A 19,283-nucleotide genomic window follows, 5' to 3' on the forward strand; every position below is an offset into this window, starting at 1 on the left:
TTTATCGTATGAAACTGCATTTAACATTTGATGTCTCCCTTGTGGAGAGTTTGATTGTGCGTATTCATATGATAGCTTGGTGCAATCTGTGAATTCGAATGCTTATTCTCTGAAGCACTGTTCAATATCAAATGAAAAGAGCGAAAACAAAATTTCAAGCAAAAACATCAATAAATTCCATTGAGATCCCTAAATCCATGTTTCCTTTCACAAATCTAATCTAATCTCCATAACAATCTCATAAATCTCTCCAATCAACAATCGGCCAACTCACCAGGCAAAACTAGCCTCACCGCAGTCTGAATCTCTCGTGAGGTTCTCGTCGACTTCTTATTGTACCATGCCAGCCGCGATGATTCCATCGAGAGCTTCTCGAAGATATCATTGATGAAACTGTTCATAATCCCCATAGCTTTGCTCAATATTCCTATATCTGGATGCACCAGTTTCAAAACCTTGAATATGTATATCTTGTAAGTCTCCTACTCTTCTTGATCTTCTTCTTCTTCTTGCCATCGGAGGCACCGCCTTCTTTTGCAATCTTCTTCTCTACCTTGGGCGGCTTCTTCTCCACCATGGCCGGTCTCTTCTCCGCTGGCTTTTTCTCTGCATTTGGTGCCATTTCCCAAAATCAGTGGGAGAATGTAGCTCAATGGCATTTATTTTTCTCAAATATGATCCGTGCGAACACAATTGACCTCATTTCTAGGAGAAACTCTAATAGTTAAGAATTCAACATTTCATAATTGAAGTGTTGGTTTCAAAATTCATTGAGCGTGTGTGAGAGTAGGTCTGAGGATAAAAACTTGACCTCATATATATATATATATATGTATATATGACAATACAATCGATTCAGAATAGCATTCTAATTTTAGCTGTTGATTATTGAGATTAAAAAGAATGGAAAAAGAGTAAAAACCCAACATCAATGCACCACAATGTGGCAAAAAGAAACTTGGATGATTAACAAGCTGATAAACCTACCCCTCTTCTTATCATGTGATCCCAAAAATGTGTCATTGTATGAGGCGAGTAGTCCATACTCCACAGCACACTAAAGTTACAATTTTTTGGGTTATACTCTTTGTTTTTCCTAAATACAATGGTAGGGGTTTGGGGAAACCAAAATATCCCCTACTGCTAAAGGAAATGACAAGCCAATTCAACCTTCTTGTAGTTATAATTGCAACCTATTTTCTCCTTTCCTCTTTAATACATGATTCATAAGTAACTCACTCCACATTTGGCCTTATCATCATCAAATCGAAGGAAATGTGTCAACATATTTAGAAACACAACATCAAAAGGAATCACATGCATCATATCATGCATTTGCTAATGCACTTGATTCTCTCGGTGATGTTTGGCTAAACTTTTTTTTTTCTTAAAAAAAAAGATGGTTTATAAAACTTATAAAAAAGTTAAATCTTAGTGTTTGATGCAAATAAAAAAAATTATGAAATTTCTAAATGTTAGTTTATTTAGAAAAAAAAAAAAAGAAGAAGAAGAAGATGTCTTTAAGAATTATAAAAAGTTAAATCTTAGGGTTTGAATAAAATAAAAACATAAAATTTATAAAATATTAGTAATAAATTTATAATTAATTTTAAAAACCTTGTTAAGATATTAAAATAAATTGATGGCTATAAGACTTGTAAACTCCTAATATTTTATTTTTAGAACGTGCAAAATCTTATCTTAAAAATTTACCAATTACATTGTGACATTTTATAAATCTCAAATAAATACTTTAAAAACTTGTATGCTCACCCAAACACCAGCTTAATTGTTGTTAAATAGACAAATAACAAGTGCTGCAAGAGGACACCACTGCCATTATCAAACTCGGCATCACCCCTTATAACTCATCTTTCTCCAACGTAGAAACTCAAGAAATTGGCATCTTTTCTTGACACAAAGAAATTTCCAAAGTATGACCCTCCTAATTAATTCTAATGCTATTACAAATATTCATGGCCCCTTGCAAAGACAAAAACTCGATTTCACAAGTACCCAAAAAAAAGAGAGATAATCTTCCCATTAAATTTATATAGTGGAGGATCTAAAAAGCAACTGTAGAGGATGAAGTACAATTACTCCAGTTATAAACATCCTTCCCTACACAGCACTCGTTCAAATTACATTCATTGAACTTCAAGAAACCCAACAATGTCATTCAATTCTACACTTCACAAGAACATGGATCAGTTAACCCTTCTTCGGCGACTTGGTGGCCTTGGTTGGGGACTTAGCTGGCTTCTCCGCCGCCTTCTCAGACTTCTTCGGCAGAAGAACTGGGTTGATGTTCGGTAGAACGCCTCCGTGTGCGATTGTCACTCCAGCTAGAAGCTTTCCGAGCTCTTCATCGTTCCTCACTGCGAGCAAAACGTGCCTCGGAATGATTCTGTTCTTCTTGTTGTCTCTCGCCGCATTTCCAGCCAATTCCAAAACCTGACCACAGTTTTCGATAAATTCTGTAAGTTTCGTGATGTGCAGTAACACAGCACAAACCCTAATCGCATTCAGGGATTTTAATGGTGAATAGATCTAACAGGCAAACATGATAAAAAGAGTGGAAAACATTAATTGATATGTTCACACTCTAATTCAGAAACGAAAACCCTAAATTCAAATCCTTCAGAAGAATCAACGAGGGAAAACCAGTTAAATCGAGCAACATCCCGACTTTAATATCAACTTTCAGTAGTAAAGTAAATATGCAGACCCTGATACGCAGTTGAAAAAATTCACCGCCAAAGAGGATCGAAATAAGAGCACATTAGGTAAAAATCGAGTCAGAGAAAATAAAGAGAAAGCAAAGCACCTCTGCAGCAAGGTACTCGAGCACGGCAGCCATGTAAACCGGCGCACCTGTACCCACCCGCTCCGAATATCGTCCCTTCTTCAGATACCGTCCGATCCTGCCCACCGGGAACTGGAGGCCGGCTTTGACGGACCGGGAAACGGGCTTCTTCTTCGGACCGCCGCCCTTCCTTCCCCCAGCTCCCTTCTTCAATTTGCCGCCACTTTCCATTTCTCTCTAGTAACAAAGAAATTATGAATGAAGAACTACAAAAGAAGATGTGATGTGAGACTGAAAGCAGAATTGCAACAATGCGTGTAAATCTTGCGGGGGTGGTGGTGGTGGTTAAATAACAAGTGGATTTGGGTACGGATGGAATGAGGTGGAAGTTTTGAACCGTTGGATTGATTTCATCGACGGTCCTTAGATGAACTAGTGGCGATCCGCGTGCTTGGAATTGAACCAATCAGGCATCGCTCTTACAACAGGGCTAAGGTTACGGGAGATTGTACGACAAGAAACAAGTCTAAACTCTAAAGCCATGTCTAATTAAGATGCTTCTTTTTATTAAATTTTAAAAACTCATTTTATCACTTTAATTATCAATTTATTAGTTATTTTGCTAAGTGACAAACATGGTGCAAAATTTTTATTTCATTATCTGGAAAAGAAAAAAAGAACGTTTAGGTAACAATGTAAAATCAAATCAAGAATTAATTAATAAGAACTTTCGAAATTTGATTTCTCATTTTTCTAATAAGAGTCCTAATTAGAAGTAATATTTTTAAAATAATTGATAAGTAAGGCATTTTTTGAGTAGATGTAGTCCAAATATCAATTCCGAGTATAGTCAACTATGATCTGTTAAATTCATTATTGATTGAGGGTTTTAATTGATTTGATTCCTTTGAAAATCTTATATAATTCAAGACATGGGTGCAATGTGTATGAAATTTATTAACCTATTCACAAGTAATATTTTGTCATTTTATTTTAGTGGAATTCATTTCACTCTATCTTATTCCTTTTACCACTTTTAAATCTTTCTTTTTCGATATCTACAAGCAACTTAATTTTTTCAAATATATGTATATACATATAAATAATAATTTATCTTGCAAAATTGTATATTTGAAAATTCTCAATTATAAAACCAATCTGGAAGATGCTTCAATGCTTCAGACACAAAACTTCCTTTATGGGATATCTTAATGTTCAATCTTGGGTAGGGTGTATGAGTATAAGAAAGAAAACTATACACAGTCAGACATGATGCGGAAATTAAACAGGAGTATTCTTCCTATTCAATTGATCAGAATCATGCATGAAACATCTAACAAGGATAAACTACAAAATTCACTCCACTGATTGTCAGCATTCTTTCCTACAATCCAACAACACTATTTCAAATTACATACAGGGAACTCAACCTCTAAATACAAGTACAACTAAGTCATTTGATGATTCGGCCATCAACAAGAAGATCAATTAGGCCTTCTTTGGCGACTTGGTGGCCTTGGATGGGGATTTTGCTGGTGTATCGGAAGCCTTCTCGGACTTCTTGGGCAGAAGAACAGGGTTGATTTTCGGTAGAACTCCTCCGTGCGCGATTGTCACTCCAGCCAGGAGTTTTCCGAGCTCCTCGTCGTTCCTCACTGCAAGCCAAACGTGCCTTGGGATGATCCTGTTCTTCTTGTTGTCTCTCGCCGCATTTCCAGCAAATTCCAGAACCTGAATGCAGTTCCAGTTAAGTTTGTAAGTTAACTAACAGAGAACAATATCTAATCTCACAGCCAGAAGCATCGAACACATTGGTTATCGTTGAGGCCCTAATTCGAAATAGAATAAACTAACTTCACATTGCTCCGAATAATCGACGGCACGAAAGCAGCAGAAAACCAGCACAATCAAAAAAATTGAAACAACACTATATACTTCAATCTCAGCCAATAGCGCGGGAAGAAACGATTGGATTACAAATTGCGACAAGGAGAATAGGGAGAAAGAAGAAGACCTCGGCAGCAAGGTACTCAAGCACGGCGGCCATGTAAACCGGCGCACCGGTTCCCACCCGCTGAGAATAGCGTCCCTTCTTCAGGTACCGTCCGATCCTGCCAACAGGGAACTGGAGGCCGGCTTTGACGGATCGAGAAACGGGTTTCTTCTTTGGGCCGCTGCCCCTCCTTCCACCAGCGCCTTTCTTTACTTTTCACCACTCTCCATTTCTTTCAATACTTAAATGTATAAGAGTTTACTGAAAAAAAAAAAAGAGAAATATGATGAAAAACATGTGAAGTGCAAAAAACCCATACTCTTAATGTCCAACGGGAGTAAACTGCAAATCGTAGCCCATAAGAACCATACAATCACAACACCTTCTTACTAAATTTCAGAGTCGGGCCCAATTTGGATTGTATCAGCCCATTATCCATCCCAATTGGGCCCCAGTGGAATTTGTATGGGGGGACTGAATTCGGGCCATCATTTCATAAGCAATAGAATATAGATGACTGAATACTTGACATATAATAAATAAGTAATAAGTCAATCGAGAGTAAATATAAGTTTTCATTCAGTTTTCTGTTAATATAAGCAAAGTTAATGATTTTTGACTAAAAAAGAGACTTATTTATTGGACGAAAGCAAACCTTAAGGGTGTTAGATGTAATTTCCTAATTTTAGAGGAGGAGATTGTAATTATACCAAAAAAAGAAAGGGATTTGAACTATTTTTTCCTCTTTTGTCGGTGTAGATATAGTCATAAAAAAATAAATAAATCCGTACTTACAAAACATTCAATCCTCTATAAATACTTTCCGAAAATATATGTTAGAAGAAACTCCAAATTATCCAAATATACATTTTTGCCGCAGGCTAACACAGAGTAACTGCAACCGTAAGATTTTGTCTTACAGTAACGCGTACGGTCAAGATCAACCTCATCAGGACTGGACTTTGTCCACGTTGACCAAGAGCTTTTCATATATCCGTCCCCAGGTCTTTCCTCCCAATAATATCTCCACTCTTGTGTAAAATGACATGTTTGCCCCTCATGAGTTCCTCATCTTGAACAACATCATCATACCTAGAATTTGCTACTTTAATCAAAGTATAAAAATGATGCACATCACGACAATGTTTTTTTCTTTCAAATTCAAAATTTTCAATCAATTTGAGCAATTTTGGCAGGTAAACTTTCACATCAGTAAACGTAATTAGAAGTAATATTATAATCTGATTGAAGTAGTATTTTTCTTTTTATCTGAAAAATGAATGAGAGTTGGGGATAGAACAGTAATTTGGAAGTGGCATGTACCATATAATAAAGCCCGCACACTTATAGCTGGAAAAATGTTCATCATCCGATAATTCATCTTCTTTCTCCTCCGTAAATCTCACGAGTCTAACGCTTCTCTTAGGGTTCCATTTTCCGATGCCGATCATTCCGCCACTTGATGATCTACATGTGGATCTAATCCGATTTTACTGAAAAATCGTTTCGCAATATATATATTTTCCTATTTTTGTTCGCTCTGTACAAAATTTAACTGTGTACAAGAAATTACGAGAGAAGTTGGAGAACTGTGAATAGAAGAGCATCGAACGATGCATTCGGTGCCTTCCAACGATCTGATTCTGCACACGCGCCCACACGTCTCCTCCTTCTATGGCGCCTCGTGTTCTCATCGCCTGAAACATCTGCAGAAAAGTGATCGGCGTGGTAATCTCAGTAGTTAACGTTTTGCCATAGATTTTACTTGAATTTAGGTTCCGTTTCTTTCATCGAGGGTTTTTCCGCTTTTTATCAATTTCCGGCGAGGTATTGTTCACATATCGTAAGAATACTGGTAAGTTTGGCGGTGGAGCTATCGTTGTTTGGAAATTGAGCTATCGCGGTTTTCCGACCCTCCTATTTTCTGTCGGTTGGATATCGTATATTAGTTTGGAGGATTTTCGACGGCGGTTGGATTTACGACGGTACTTTCTTTAGGTAATTATTCTTATTCTGCATTTTTCCTTTAGTGTTTCGCCGGCAAAGGTATATGCTTAGCTTGACATTTGGTTGTATCTTGCTTATACTTAGCCGACTGGCGAAATTATTCTCTGTTATTTCCTACTGTATGGATATTTTTATGAATATTCATTGTTGTCACCCTGGGTCAAATTCATTGCATTTATAAGCTCTTACGATGTTGTGGTGAGACTATGAAACAGAGGAAACAGATCCAAATTCATTATCTATTTCTTAGACTCAGTGGTTGATGTGCTCTCTGATATTTCTCAGTTGTGTTTGAAGTCAATGTATGTTGCAAATGTTAGCTAATAAGGATCTGTGAGATGGATTTAAAATGGTGGATAGAAGATTAACGTACCTATGAATTATCGAATATTCAGCTAAGATTTGTGATCTTAGGTCAAATGCATATTAGCTTTAATTTTGTTCTCATAATGGTCAAACAACATGATCAGATAGGAGATATATAATTATTTAATGAATCTTTTGGAGCAATGAGGTAATGCCTAGATATATAAGTTTCCAGTAAATATATGGGATTCAGTTGGTATTGTAACTATTCTTGAAGCACATTCTTAGGATATAAGAGGTAGGGGTGGATGTAGTTGAATGGTAGTATTATTCTGCCTGTAAAAACAGCCCTACTTTATGTTTCCTTCTGTTTCTATTTCAGTATAATCAAATTTTACCTTTTCTTTTAGTTGGATCTCACCTGGATGTACTTGTAATCCATTTGTCTCTGGCAGTGCCTGTGCTACCTTTCCTTATTATAACCAATCAATTTTTATTTTTTGCATTTACAGCTCTTCTCTTCAGTTGTTCCTGTTGTAGATGGAAGTTTGCGTTCCTTGTAATACACCCGCATGTCTAGATATAAGCAGCAGTGGGTCTTCACAGGATCCACACAACGGAATTCAGTACGACTCGACGGATATTTCCGTCAGTGACCTGAAAACATGTTTGACTGAATTTCTGAACATCGAAGACATCGGAATATCAATTAGTGGCTTCAACTTGTCTTCTGGGAAGAATGATATAGGCATTGTGGTGAAGGAAAATGAGTGCAACCACTTGGATAAGAGTAAGTCTGGTAATTCAGCTTCTGAGAAATGCTTTAGCAAGTGTGCAACATTTCCCACTCTTTGTGGACCTAAATCCTCTGGAGATGTGTTCTTGGGTGGAGAAGGAAAGCAGGAGGAAGGTCTAAATGATGAGGTCTCTGAAGTGAATGGTTCCAGTCAACCTGTTAATCAATCCTATTCACGGTCCATGTCACTGCCTGTAAGTTTTCAATCTGACCCCTCGACAACAATCTTCTCAGATTTATTCTTTGGCATACAAACTGTCCATGTGATATAGATCTTATTGAGTAATGACATTTGCTGAATTCTGTCAGGCGAATTATAGTAGTAAACTGGCATCTCATTATTTGGCACATAATTGGAATGACACAGATAATGTTATTTGATCATATATATTCCTTTAAAGTATGATTTCAACCTATGCTCTCAGTTTTTCCGAGGTATCTGTTTCATGTGTAGTCATTTTTCTTGGGTTCGGAGTGAAGGGGAACTTGTGTAAAGGATTTTAATAGATTCATACACTAGCATTTTATACGAGGTTATACATTCATGTAATTACTTTTCTTTGTTGTTCCGACTTATGAGAGATACGGTCTTGTTTTAACTATTTGCATCAGAAACTTTTTCTGGAGGGTGCACGTGAGTAAAGCTTTTTGGTATTCTTCTGAGTTTTTGGATAATGTGACTTTACTAATGAGGGTACTGTTCTCCTTGTTTACCTTCATCTCCCATCTTAGTAGTGAGTCACTGGAGTTTGAATGAGCTTGTTTCCCCTATGAGCATGATCTATATGGTACATATATGAGGGTTTTGTATCTTGTGAATATATTGTTAACAGTTGCATCATCTCTTTTCTGTGTGACAAAATAATCTCTCAGACTCCTTCAAAGCTTGTATCTGCCATGAAAGGTAGCCGTGAAAAGCAGGGTAAACCACCTCAAAGGCTGTCAGTAACCTGGGCCCCCGATGTGTATGATCCAATCCCTACATCAGTGTCACATGTTCCATCAAATAAGAATCAACGCCATCGCAGTGATGGTAAGAAGTCTGGGAAGTACAAGCAGAAGGGTGGTGGCAAATGCACACGAGGCAACAAAGGAAAAGACAAGAAGCAAGCTCGGAGAAATGGTGGTGGGGTCTCCAATAAGATCAAGCCCTTTCGTGATGATCATGGATTGGTTGGTTTTAGTGAGCCCCAGGCGAGCACCTTAGGTTTTACTGGGAGTCCAGATCCATTCTGCGGAAGCAGTTTTTTGAAGGAATCTATGACAGAGTCGCACTTTCCAGTTGCAGAGGCCACAGGATGATGAACTTGTTATGTAACTCTTGTTTTATCTCGCCCAGTGTAAATAAATAAGTTGAGGTGGGTCTTGTTGACGAGTGAAACTTGCAGGTGATCGTGGGAAGGTGTTTTTTGGGTTGCTGTATTAAGGTGTATTAAGCGCAGTTTCTGTGATTTTTACTGATTAGATACTTGGATCTATTATTGTCTTAGTATATTGGAATTATTATGGCCTTTTTAATGTCTTGGTGAGTTGGAGATATTATGGCCTTGTTAATGTCATTGTAAGTTGTATGTTGGGAATATTAAGGTCTCGCCATTACATTTGTATGTTGGAAATATTATGGTCTTGTTATTGTCTTGGCATGTTAGGATACTATCGTCTTGGTATTCCCTGAACTTATCCAAACTGTTGGAATATAGACTTGAAAATTTATTGTTGGAGCTGGGCTGTCTTACTCAATGCTCAAGCTTGGTGCTTGTCTCAAATGCAGAGATGAATGGAGTTTTGTACCGCCTGAAGGAGGCGGAAGCTAATTTTTCAAATGTGCCCATTTTATGATGGCCGCTAATTAGACTTGGAGATTGGCAAAAGCTCAATATAACAATTGCATAATTAGTGTTCCAAAGCAGAATAGAGCAGAGTAACAGATAAGATGGCATCAGAAAACAGAGTTATAAGTTACATGGTTTCACAGTCCCAGCTTAGTATATTGTAGACCCATATGTTTTGACACAAGGATCCATTCGAGTACAAGAAGCTCCGCACGACTATCCTGAGCCCATTCCCTGTTCCATCACATATAAGTGCAATGCGACTGTTCCATCATATAAGTGCAATTGAGGAACTCACTCATGTTGTGTACTCCGCATTTATTTTCACATAGTCATAACTCAGGTCACAGCCCCATGCTTGCCCACTCCCAAGACCATCACCTGATGAAAAATAGTAATTGAGTTAGATAGGTGATGAAAGAGCAATATTAGTTTTGATGATGGCATCACCTATGATACAGGCCGCTTCTACACAAAAGTGTGCAGTTCATAACAGCATAAAGAAGACAACTGATATTGACTAATTCGTTGGACAATCAACTGTCTAAAGCAACACCAAGCATAGAAACATGGCAACTTGCAGAATTTTCTCCCGTTAGTCCGTTATACTTTTGGGTATTCCTCATTCTTCTCTTTTCTGGTTAGTCAGCTATGTGTGGGCTGTAGGCGTTCAATGGGGGTTGAAGATACCATATAAATACATTGCAGATTATTGGAAAACACATTTCTTCAACTTACCAATAGATATTTGAATTATGACCGTTCCATGTTTTTCACCTGTCGTCCTGAGATAATTACTGGCAGCAGCCCTGCAACATTTTTCTGTATATTAAGAACGAATAATACAGAATCAACTGCTCTAACTGGAGAGAACCTACAGATGACCAGTTGTGCAGGAGTAAGGGGAAAGGCTCAGAAGCAGTCCATAATAAGCAAATGCAACAGCCTTGTAGCAAGAAGTCAAGAAAAAGCATGAAACTCTTCACAGCTGCTCACTCATAATCAAAGCACTTTCTAATTAAAGTAATAGAGGTGAACTCGGTGCATTTGCTAAGTCCCTTGCATGGCTGTACCCTTGGAAGCCACCCACAACAAGGTGGTTCCCTAGATTATTTAAAGTGAAATACATTTTTCTTTTTCATTTGAAGTATTAATTCACCTGTCGAACGGCAGTGGCTGGCCACTCTCCATCAATAGAATATCACCAAGTGATATTCGGAGTTTATTTGGATTGAAAGGAATCCCTGCATAACCAGCAGCACAAGCTATGCGCCCCCAATTCGGATCCCGGCCATATACTGCAGCCTACAACAAAGATAATGGAAATTCATGGTAAGCAAGTCTTAAATTGAAACAACTTTAATCTGATATTTGCAGTACACATTGTACCATGCCTTGGTTAATGAAGAAGATGCCACTGATCGTGCAACCTTTGCGGCATCAGCTTCAGTTCCTGCTCCGGATACTTTGACCTGCACATCATATTTAAAGTAAAATCAGGCCAAGTTATCTAAAGCCTGACCTTTCTATTGAACTGATGGGCTCACAAATATTCCTTCAGTTAATACCCATGGTTGCCTGCAACCAGAGAAACTCCAAGCAGGCTGTTCTCATCTTCAATGCAGTATATTATTTCAGCAGTACAAATTGTAGATACTTGATTCGATGTTGCCGATGGTGAATTCAGACAGGTAATCTTATGGTTCTTAATCCAGAATTTACCTATGAACAAGCTATTTATGTTTTATTTCAGAAGGCCAGATGTGCCGTTTACAATTGTTACGCATGGCAGCAGATATTAGGGAATTCCAATTGCTTCCAACAATTACTAGGAGATTTAGCATTTAGAACTTTCAAATCACTAATGCAGATCTTGGGTAGATGTTCCTAAAACTAACAGGAAAAAGTAGTTTGACATGAAGGAAAGCAACTTTGATGGACAAGCAAAAGGCTTTGAGAAAAAGAACTTTTAGCAGCTTCGATAGATTATCTTATATTTGGGCTCGGACCAACCAATCTGATACTATTTTTCGTACATGATCAGCTAATTTCCAAGTCATAAGCAGATTGTTCCCCTCATTTTCAGATTGTCAAATGGAAAAGGTTATTGAAACAATCAATGATAATGCTTTACAAAAGATGCGGACCTCGATCAAGCATGTTGCTCCTTCACCATCCCAAGCTATCGATTTTGCAAGACCTTGCATTACCTGACACAAATGTACAAATTTCCATGTTACGTTCATATTCCCTCCCTTTATAAGAGTGGGTTAATCAATTCATGAAACCATCCAAAACAATTGAAGGGTCCAAATTATTACGTCAAGTTAACTGAAGGTATACTATACTATTAAACCACACCCTGAAGGACATATTTCATCCTATTTTACCTTAGTAACTCAGATTAGCACTCTATTTTCCGATACAGCTTCATGGCATTTATCATCCTAAAGAAACTAATAGTTCCTTTTAACACGAAAAATCGGAACTCACTGCAAGAAATAAGCACTTTAACCTGATTGTAGTTTGTCGCAGAGTTGCCGGAGACACAAACGAGAAAAAAGCTTATAGCAGATCAGCATATGGCAAGGGAGTAACAAGTAATTATTGGTACCAACTGAAATCAATTTACGTACAGCATCAAGACATGCTTGCAGATGTTCTGCGTCAGAATTATTTAAAGAAGAAATCTTGTTTGCTCCTGAAAGGCCACTAGCCAAAGCAATTACACAATCATTAGTACTGGTGTCTCCATCTACCTGCAAAGAAACATCCTCATTTGTGATTGAAGTGCACATTATTCAGTAGCTGTTCACTCATTAACTGTCAAGGAAAAAGCAACTCTTATTGTAGAGTCAGGTGTATGACACATGAACTGTCAAAAGAAGATGGTAACCATATCTATCTCAGCTCAGGATCGCACTTGAAACTCCCGTACCCTAAGCTAAAAGAATATGCAATAATTCACATGCGTTCCACAAATAAGACTGGGAAATTTCCTTAAGCAGGTGATTATTAATCAAGAGAATGATTAACAACTAGTTGTAAACTTCGAGAACAATGTATCAACCATGAACAAGGAAATGGAAGAATCTCAGAGGTTCCTGGACATATTCATACATGTTTACTTGTTCCAGCTGTGAATGGTGGGTCTATCAATCTTCAAACCACAAGTATCTGTGCAAATGACAGGTGCATATATTGCCGAAGGGTTTATTTGGTGCCTTTCAACCCCAGTCACATAAATTCCACCAGAAGGAAGAAATAGGACAAAGTTTGTCACTTACAGTAATTTGGTTAAAACTACGGTTTACAGCAACTCGCACCATTTTTCGCCAGACATCACTTGTAACCAAGGCATCTGTTGTTATAACCTGTAAACTTTAAAACATTAAAAAGTATGAACATTTATGCTAAGGTCTAGAAATACAGAAGGAGATTTAAGAACCCACCCCAAGCATTGTTGCCATGTTGGGATGGATCATTCCAGAACCCTTTGCCATACCACCAACTCTAACACGAGTTCCTCCAACCTGAATTTATCACATATATCAATAAAAATGGGATAACATCAATTTATCATAATGTTGGCCGTTCGTCATTCATTTGATGAAAATGTATAATCTAATTCCTTGTTTATGCATTATGCATGCATCCAGAGAGCCGATCTTGAGTTTTTAGTATTCTGAAGATGGTAGCATCCCATAACTATATGCGGGTTCCATGAAGATGCTTCAAATTGTTGAATTAAAGTTCCAGAGTAGCCTTTTGGTAAGGGAATACTATACATTACTAAGATTGGGTTATCCACCCACAGCAAAGCAGCCTCCAGATGTACGTCACAGTGGATAAAACGAGAACATAACTCAAGCTCAGAACAGAGTCTAAAATTTTGTGTAACAGATAAAAACATTGTCCAACTACGAGTGCGTATATCGAACAAAAGAATGGCACACACCTCAGATTCAATTGCGATACTTTTGCTTACAAGGTCAGTGGTGGTTATTGCTACAGCAGCAGAATCTGCCCTGCAAATCCAACAACTATTTTCAACACTAGTAAAAGTAGAAATGAGAAATAAACACAGCAATTAAAAGAAATGATAGGACGTGCAATCATTTAGATTCAACTGAAGAATCAAAGGGCCGGGGAAGAAGCTGAAACATAGTCATCCCAGCATCAATGTCTGAAGATCCGCTGGAAATAAAAAGTCCATCGAGGTCTAAAATCTATCGGTAGACAAGGGAATTATCTATCCATTTGGAAGAATTTACCCCTGAACAGTGGATGATAGCAGGTTTACTAAATCAGGTAGTGATTTGAGAAGAGGCTCCTGCATAAAAATAACAGCATTTCTGTTAAATGCCAAGTGAACAACCACAATGAGCAGTCTGCCTCGCCTGATCAAACCTCGAGGATATCATATACATGCATGCTTCAAGCTGAAGTATACAGATATTAATGATGAGTCTGAATTTACCTTCTTGATCCGTTGACCAATCACACCAGTGGATTCAATCAAAACTTGCTCTGGCTTCAGTTGCAGCAACTGCATTCATTAGGATGCTAGTACTGAAAGTGCTATCTCTCCAATTGAAAAAATAGGGGGCAAAAACCAAAAGAAAGGAAATGACGAAAGAAACAAATAATTAAAACATACTGAGAATGGTTACCTCAGCAAGGGCATGCGAACAGTCTATAACATCTTGGTAGCCTGCATCTCCCTATAAAATTTTAAGGGATTTTAGCTCCATTAGATAATATTATTTCATGTGAAATAAATGGGCAGTGACATAGAGAATGATCTAAGTTCCATGGGGCAGTAATAAAGAAAACAGCACGGATGAATCCTAGGTCCTCTAATTTGAGTCTTAAACAAAAATTAAAAATTTTACCTTTTTCTCTTTTTGTTGGGACCAAGTAATACCTATTTTCAGATGAATAGTAGCATAGGGTTAACAAGAGTTACCGTTGCAGCATTTGCTTGCCCAGCATTTATTAGTATTGCACGAGCCTGAAATGTTACAGCACATACATCAGTTAAGTCATCTGAAGATGTTCTCTTTCTTCATGTTGTGTGAGGAGGAAGTGGGGTGAGAATTTGAATATCAGCGACGAGGAAATCAGGAAAAGTAAATAAATAATCAACATGATTCACAAGCTTAGGCACCATGAAACAAATAACCAGGACCACATGCGGGGATAGTACCTGCTATTTCTCATAGAAAAAGCAAACACTAGGATGGGATATGACAAAGATGAAGCCAGGAGAAAATTGCAATTGAATAATATTTTTTAATCCCGTCGATTACTTTGTTTTCAGCTTATTCGTAATTTCCTTCTTTACTTTCTGTTCAATATAAGTCAGAAAGCGGTTTAGTTATCCCACGGTTATTCACATCATTCCAGTAGTATGCAATTATGGTAATATTCCACAGTATTCCTCTCTGATGGGCCAGGATTCAAGGTAGTCACTAGAATATAAAAGGAACAAGAAGAATATAATTTTGCCAAAGAATGTTAATGGTTAAAGGTTAGATTGCTCTTGCAAATGTTTAAAACAACATAACGATGGGAATACTTGGAAATGGTTTTAACATTTAAATGTATATCCTAAAAGTAACACAGCATGATCAGTTAATGTTCTACACATGCTCCATATTTTAAAAGAAAATACAAACTATCAGCAAGCAAGACTTATTGCTTACTTGGGGTAGGATTACTGCTTACTTGGGGTATATGTGGCTTGTAAGATTATATTGATAACTAATCATGCAATGTGACTAACCTTAAAGCCTTTTTTGAATCTTTTGAGACATCAAATTGGTTTTCTGATAACTGCACAAACATCTCAATGAATCTTATAAGCAGCTAGACCAATTGTTATGATGAAATAACCTAATATATCTAATACACTCTGGCTCAAGTTTTGCCCACTGATATTAAAACCCGGCCCTGGACTATGAGCACCATCTGCAACCAGCATGGTTAGGTATTTTCAGTAACATACCGTTGTAGACGTTTCTAGCGCCTCTTTACAGTATAATACAGGTGCAGCTGCAACCACATTAGTTGTAAATGCACCTACAAAATAAATAGCATTGTTGGAAACAGGATATATAGAACCTCTCTAAGAAAACAATAGGCTGATACTCAGAAAATTTTGTTTATGTGCCATAAGAAGCTAATGTGTGAAAAATTCCAACTAGAATAACAGTTTCAACTGCAAAGCATATGAACCACTTGAACAACAGGATGCAGCCAACTTTTGAGATAAGGAGAGAAAACCTGCAGATATGGCATCCACATCACAAGTCACCAGTGCAAGATCAGGCTTCTCTCCTACTGCACGCAGTCCACCATACATCCCAGCAGCTTTAAAACCTTTTGCTGCTGCAACTCCACCTGGAACCTAGAAAATTGATATCTACATAAGTCCTGAAGAAACATTAAAAAAAAGCTTCAAATAGCATAGAGTGTATTAAATTTGGCATGAGCACAAGACAAATAGTGCCATTTTTGTGATATTCACAAAAGTAACAATTTCAATCTGTTCATCAATAAACTGTTTTATTATCTTCCTGTAATTAAGAAATTGCAGCATCTACCACAAGTGTACAACATCAAAATCAGTGAAACTAGTGCCTGTAAGAACCTAATTGCATTCTGCCCCATACAGTCAGACTCTAAAACCTTTCAAGTGCGCTACATCTTCAAATTTTGGTGAAACAAAAAAATAAAAATTCCATTATCTTATTTATCTATCAACTTAATGATTAAAAAAAAAAAGCATCCAAGTCAAATCCAACCTGAAAATAGCCAACACGAAGTATTTTTCCCACTTTGCTGTAAAAACAGCAAAAACTAAACTACAGCCAATCGATAATATACATTAACAATAGAATCACATTTTTCAAGTTCACATGCATACTCGCATACCTGTACAATGTGCACAATGAACACATGTATGCTTACTAAAACAACGTCAAATTTAATAACAAATGAAAGTTTGATACCGACCTGATGCCATGGCCCTTCCGGCAGTAATATTGGAGCTGCTGGTATGTAATTTGACACATCTTGCTGAGCAGATACTACAGCGGACACTCTGCTGGTGTTCATTCTCGAATGTTGCGCTGAGTGAAATATCTACACAATGTATTTTCTTCAATCACTGTATTAAACATTTCGAGAAAACGCATTCCATTGTCTTCAACTTTAATTAAGTTAATCCGAATTCCACATGTATACCAGGGAGAGAAGTTCAAACCTTGTATTTATTCGGATAGGAGAATTTGATGCAGACATAGTGAGGAACAAACAGAGACATTGCGTATCAATCAACTCAAATGCAGTCGGAGGATGATAAAAAGAGTTTAGGGTTTACTGTACTAAGAAACTACCAACTTAAAATGATGTGAAATTACTTTCTTAAAAGAAACCCTCCAACTTTTGAATACCAAATTTATCCTTGAATTCACTTTTTTCTTTAACAAAAAAATTAGTTAGAATAATAATTTTAATTTTTTTAATAATTTTATAATTATAATTTTTTTTCTATCAATCGCTGCTTCATTATTTCTCTCACATCAAACTTCTTCATATTTCTTTTTCTTATAAGTTTCTTTATCTTTATTAAATTGATAATTATAATATATTTTTTTTTATTATCTCAAGTTTCTTTTCTTTAACTTACTTTTTTTTTTCTCACCCTCAAACCATGATTGTTGTTTTTATGAGAAAAAATTATCTTGATTTCACATTATAATTTCTTTTTTATATTTGCGGGAATCGCCTGCAGCGACGACTGGTTATTTAATAAAATATATCACTTTTGAACATGATTTTGGATAGAATCTTACCCTACCTGTTAAGAGCTCTATTTAACCCAATAACTAATTACTATTTTAGTTGTGTGATGTTATTCGATGTGATAGAACATCTGAATAGAATGATTATATAACGGGCGACTACGTGATAAATCTGTATGGACGATCACTGACAATGGAGGTTCGTGGGGCTGGAGGAAACTCCTTCATCTACGCCCCTTGCTTCGATCGATGGTGAGCTATCAGATTAGTGATGGGAATTTATTTTATCTGTGGCATGATCCATGACATCACCTTGGTCCCCTTATTGAAAGATTCCCACAGGGTCCACGTATGCTTGGGCTTCGGACGGCGGACAAGCTCAGCAGTTTTATTATAGAGGGGCAATGGCATTGGCCTCTCATTATGGACATTGAGTGCTTGGAGATTTTGCATGCATTGCCAATAATTCATGGCAAGACAGGTCGCATTATTTGGCGCTTTGAGATAGGATGACCTACAGTTGCATCTCTCTATAAGCTATTGGACCCAAAGTAGGTTGGTCTTCACTACTTTCAAGTTCCCTGAAAATCCTCAGGCATAATTTCATCCTATGGCTTACGATTTTGGGGAAACTGTCCACAACTTATAAACCATGGCTATCATACCTAGGTGCTTGTATATAATGCGATGACGGCGCAATGGAGAGACATACTCATCTATTCTTTCAATGTCGTTATGCCAGAAGATGCCTGACAGCAATTCGACGGATTGTTATGTTTGAATGGCCTAATAGAGAGTGGTCACGGGACGTTGAGTGGGCTGCAAAGAAATAGAGAGGTAAACATATCATTAACTTGACTTATTGTGCACTCCTGGCTGCTTGCATTTACCACATTTGGAGGGAACGAAATTTGAGACGTTTTGAGCATACGGAGCGACCACCGAATATCATAGCCACCATTATTGTGGAAGATATTAGACAGAAGATTATCAGTGTTAATTTATCTCGTTCTGTTAGTTCATGTGCGTTATATAGATTATGCACTCCTGTTAATTTATCTTGACTTATTGTGCACTCCTGGCTGCTTGCATTTACCACATTTGGAGGGAACGAAATTTGAGACGTTTTGAGCATACGGAGCGACCACCGAATATCATAGCCACCATTATTGTGGAAGATATTAGACAGAAGATTATCAGTGTTAATTTATCTCGTTCTGTTAGTTCATGTGCGTTATATAGATTATGGCGTATCCCTTAGCCTGTCGAGGGAGAAATCACCAGTTGAGCACTGTTGTACTGTACAATCTTATTTTATTAATGAAACATACATTTATTAAAAAAAAAAAGAAAAAACTAATTACTATTTTATATATAGAACAGCTGCTTTGATTTTTTTTCCAAATTTTGATAAAAATTGATATCATGATCTTATTGTCATGAATAATTAATTTTATACCTGTATAATGAATGTCATCTCCCTCTTTTACACTATGAATGTTGCTCAATATTTTTCAATTTTAAACTTCTTTAAAATATAGGATGTTTTTAATATCTTTTTTTCATTTCACTAGAAAATATCTAGAAAAATGTATATATTTCAACTTCCAAAATGACATATATTTTAATTTTAATGGGGTCGACGATATAGAGGTTAATACTAAAAGCACTAAATACAATATAAAAAAAAAATTGAGATTATCTATTATAATAGAGAAATTCGTGGATGCAA

General features: G+C 37.0%; 4 protein-coding genes and 1 pseudogene across 9 annotated transcripts; 1 reads left to right on the forward strand and 4 right to left on the reverse strand.

The window, feature by feature from the left end:
* Window positions 1–254: 254 nt before the first annotated feature.
* On the reverse strand, window positions 255–622 carry LOC148785135 (histone H2B.9 pseudogene; annotated as a pseudogene).
* A 1,391-nt stretch (window positions 623–2,013) lies between these two features.
* On the reverse strand, window positions 2,014–3,132 carry LOC105174418 (histone H2A.1). The gene is made up of 2 exons (XM_011096520.3): window positions 2,828–3,132; window positions 2,014–2,454 (listed from the first exon to the last, which is right to left on the reverse strand). The coding sequence occupies exons 1-2, from the start codon at window positions 3,035–3,037 to the stop codon at window positions 2,212–2,214; spliced, it is 453 nt and encodes a 150-aa protein (XP_011094822.1). The 5' UTR covers window positions 3,038–3,132; the 3' UTR covers window positions 2,014–2,211.
* Window positions 3,133–4,083: 951 nt separating this feature from the next.
* LOC105174706 (histone H2A) lies at window positions 4,084–5,015 on the reverse strand (the record flags this gene model as incomplete). The annotated part of the gene is made up of 2 exons (XM_020697889.2): window positions 4,084–4,537; window positions 4,821–5,015. Coding segments are annotated over 2 exons (438 nt in total), but the record flags the coding sequence as incomplete, so codon positions are not given.
* A 1,133-nt stretch (window positions 5,016–6,148) lies between these two features.
* Window positions 6,149–9,524, forward strand: LOC105174419 (uncharacterized). Its single transcript, XM_011096521.3, has 3 exons — window positions 6,149–6,797; window positions 7,625–8,102; window positions 8,782–9,524. The coding sequence occupies exons 2-3, from the start codon at window positions 7,653–7,655 to the stop codon at window positions 9,208–9,210; spliced, it is 879 nt and encodes a 292-aa protein (XP_011094823.1). The 5' UTR covers window positions 6,149–6,797; window positions 7,625–7,652; the 3' UTR covers window positions 9,211–9,524.
* A 246-nt stretch (window positions 9,525–9,770) lies between these two features.
* Window positions 9,771–17,170, reverse strand: LOC105174420 (arginine biosynthesis protein ArgJ family). Of its 6 annotated transcripts, none has more exons than XM_011096522.3 (17): window positions 17,011–17,170; window positions 16,761–16,889; window positions 16,029–16,152; window positions 15,751–15,824; window positions 14,710–14,754; window positions 14,414–14,464; window positions 14,221–14,289; window positions 14,015–14,073; window positions 13,699–13,768; window positions 13,193–13,273; window positions 13,028–13,114; window positions 12,377–12,499; window positions 11,888–11,950; window positions 11,135–11,212; window positions 10,900–11,045; window positions 10,479–10,549; window positions 9,771–10,121 (listed from the first exon to the last, which is right to left on the reverse strand). In XM_011096522.3, exons 1-17 carry the CDS (start codon window positions 17,068–17,070, stop codon window positions 10,039–10,041), a joined length of 1,413 nt encoding a protein of 470 aa, XP_011094824.1. In that variant the 5' UTR covers window positions 17,071–17,170; the 3' UTR covers window positions 9,771–10,038. The 6 variants fall into 6 exon arrangements, 4 of the variants coding, with proteins under 4 accessions (XP_011094824.1, XP_011094825.1, XP_088731483.1 ...); XM_011096523.3 differs by having other exon boundaries at window positions 16,761–16,914; window positions 17,011–17,162; XM_088875357.1 differs by having other exon boundaries at window positions 16,029–16,145; window positions 17,011–17,030.
* Window positions 17,171–19,283: the final 2,113 nt, after the last annotated feature.

Source organism: Sesamum indicum, linkage group LG11, assembly GCF_026168435.1.
Source record: "Sesamum indicum cultivar Baizhima isolate 11 linkage group LG11, ASM2616843v1, whole genome shotgun sequence".
NCBI lineage: Eukaryota > Viridiplantae > Streptophyta > Magnoliopsida > Lamiales > Pedaliaceae > Sesamum > Sesamum indicum.

Coding starts and splice junctions, on each gene's coding strand:
- LOC105174418 (XM_011096520.3), bottom strand. CDS start 3,037: ATGGAAAGTGGCGGCAAATTGAAGAAGGGAGCTGGGGGAAGGAAGGGC. Junction 2,455..2,827: donor TCGAGTACCTTGCTGCAGAG/GTGCTTTGCTTT, acceptor AACTGTGGTCAG/GTTTTGGAATTGGCTGGAAA.
- LOC105174419 (XM_011096521.3), top strand. CDS start 7,653: ATGGAAGTTTGCGTTCCTTGTAATACACCCGCATGTCTAGATATAAGC. Junction 8,103..8,781: donor CACGGTCCATGTCACTGCCT/GTAAGTTTTCAA, acceptor ATAATCTCTCAG/ACTCCTTCAAAGCTTGTATC.
- LOC105174420 (XM_011096522.3), bottom strand. CDS start 17,070: ATGTCTCTGTTTGTTCCTCACTATGTCTGCATCAAATTCTCCTATCCG. Junction 13,274..13,698: donor GTATCGCAATTGAATCTGAG/GTGTGTGCCATT, acceptor TGATAAATTCAG/GTTGGAGGAACTCGTGTTAG. Junction 11,046..11,134: donor CATCTTCTTCATTAACCAAG/GCATGGTACAAT, acceptor TCTTTGTTGTAG/GCTGCAGTATATGGCCGGGA.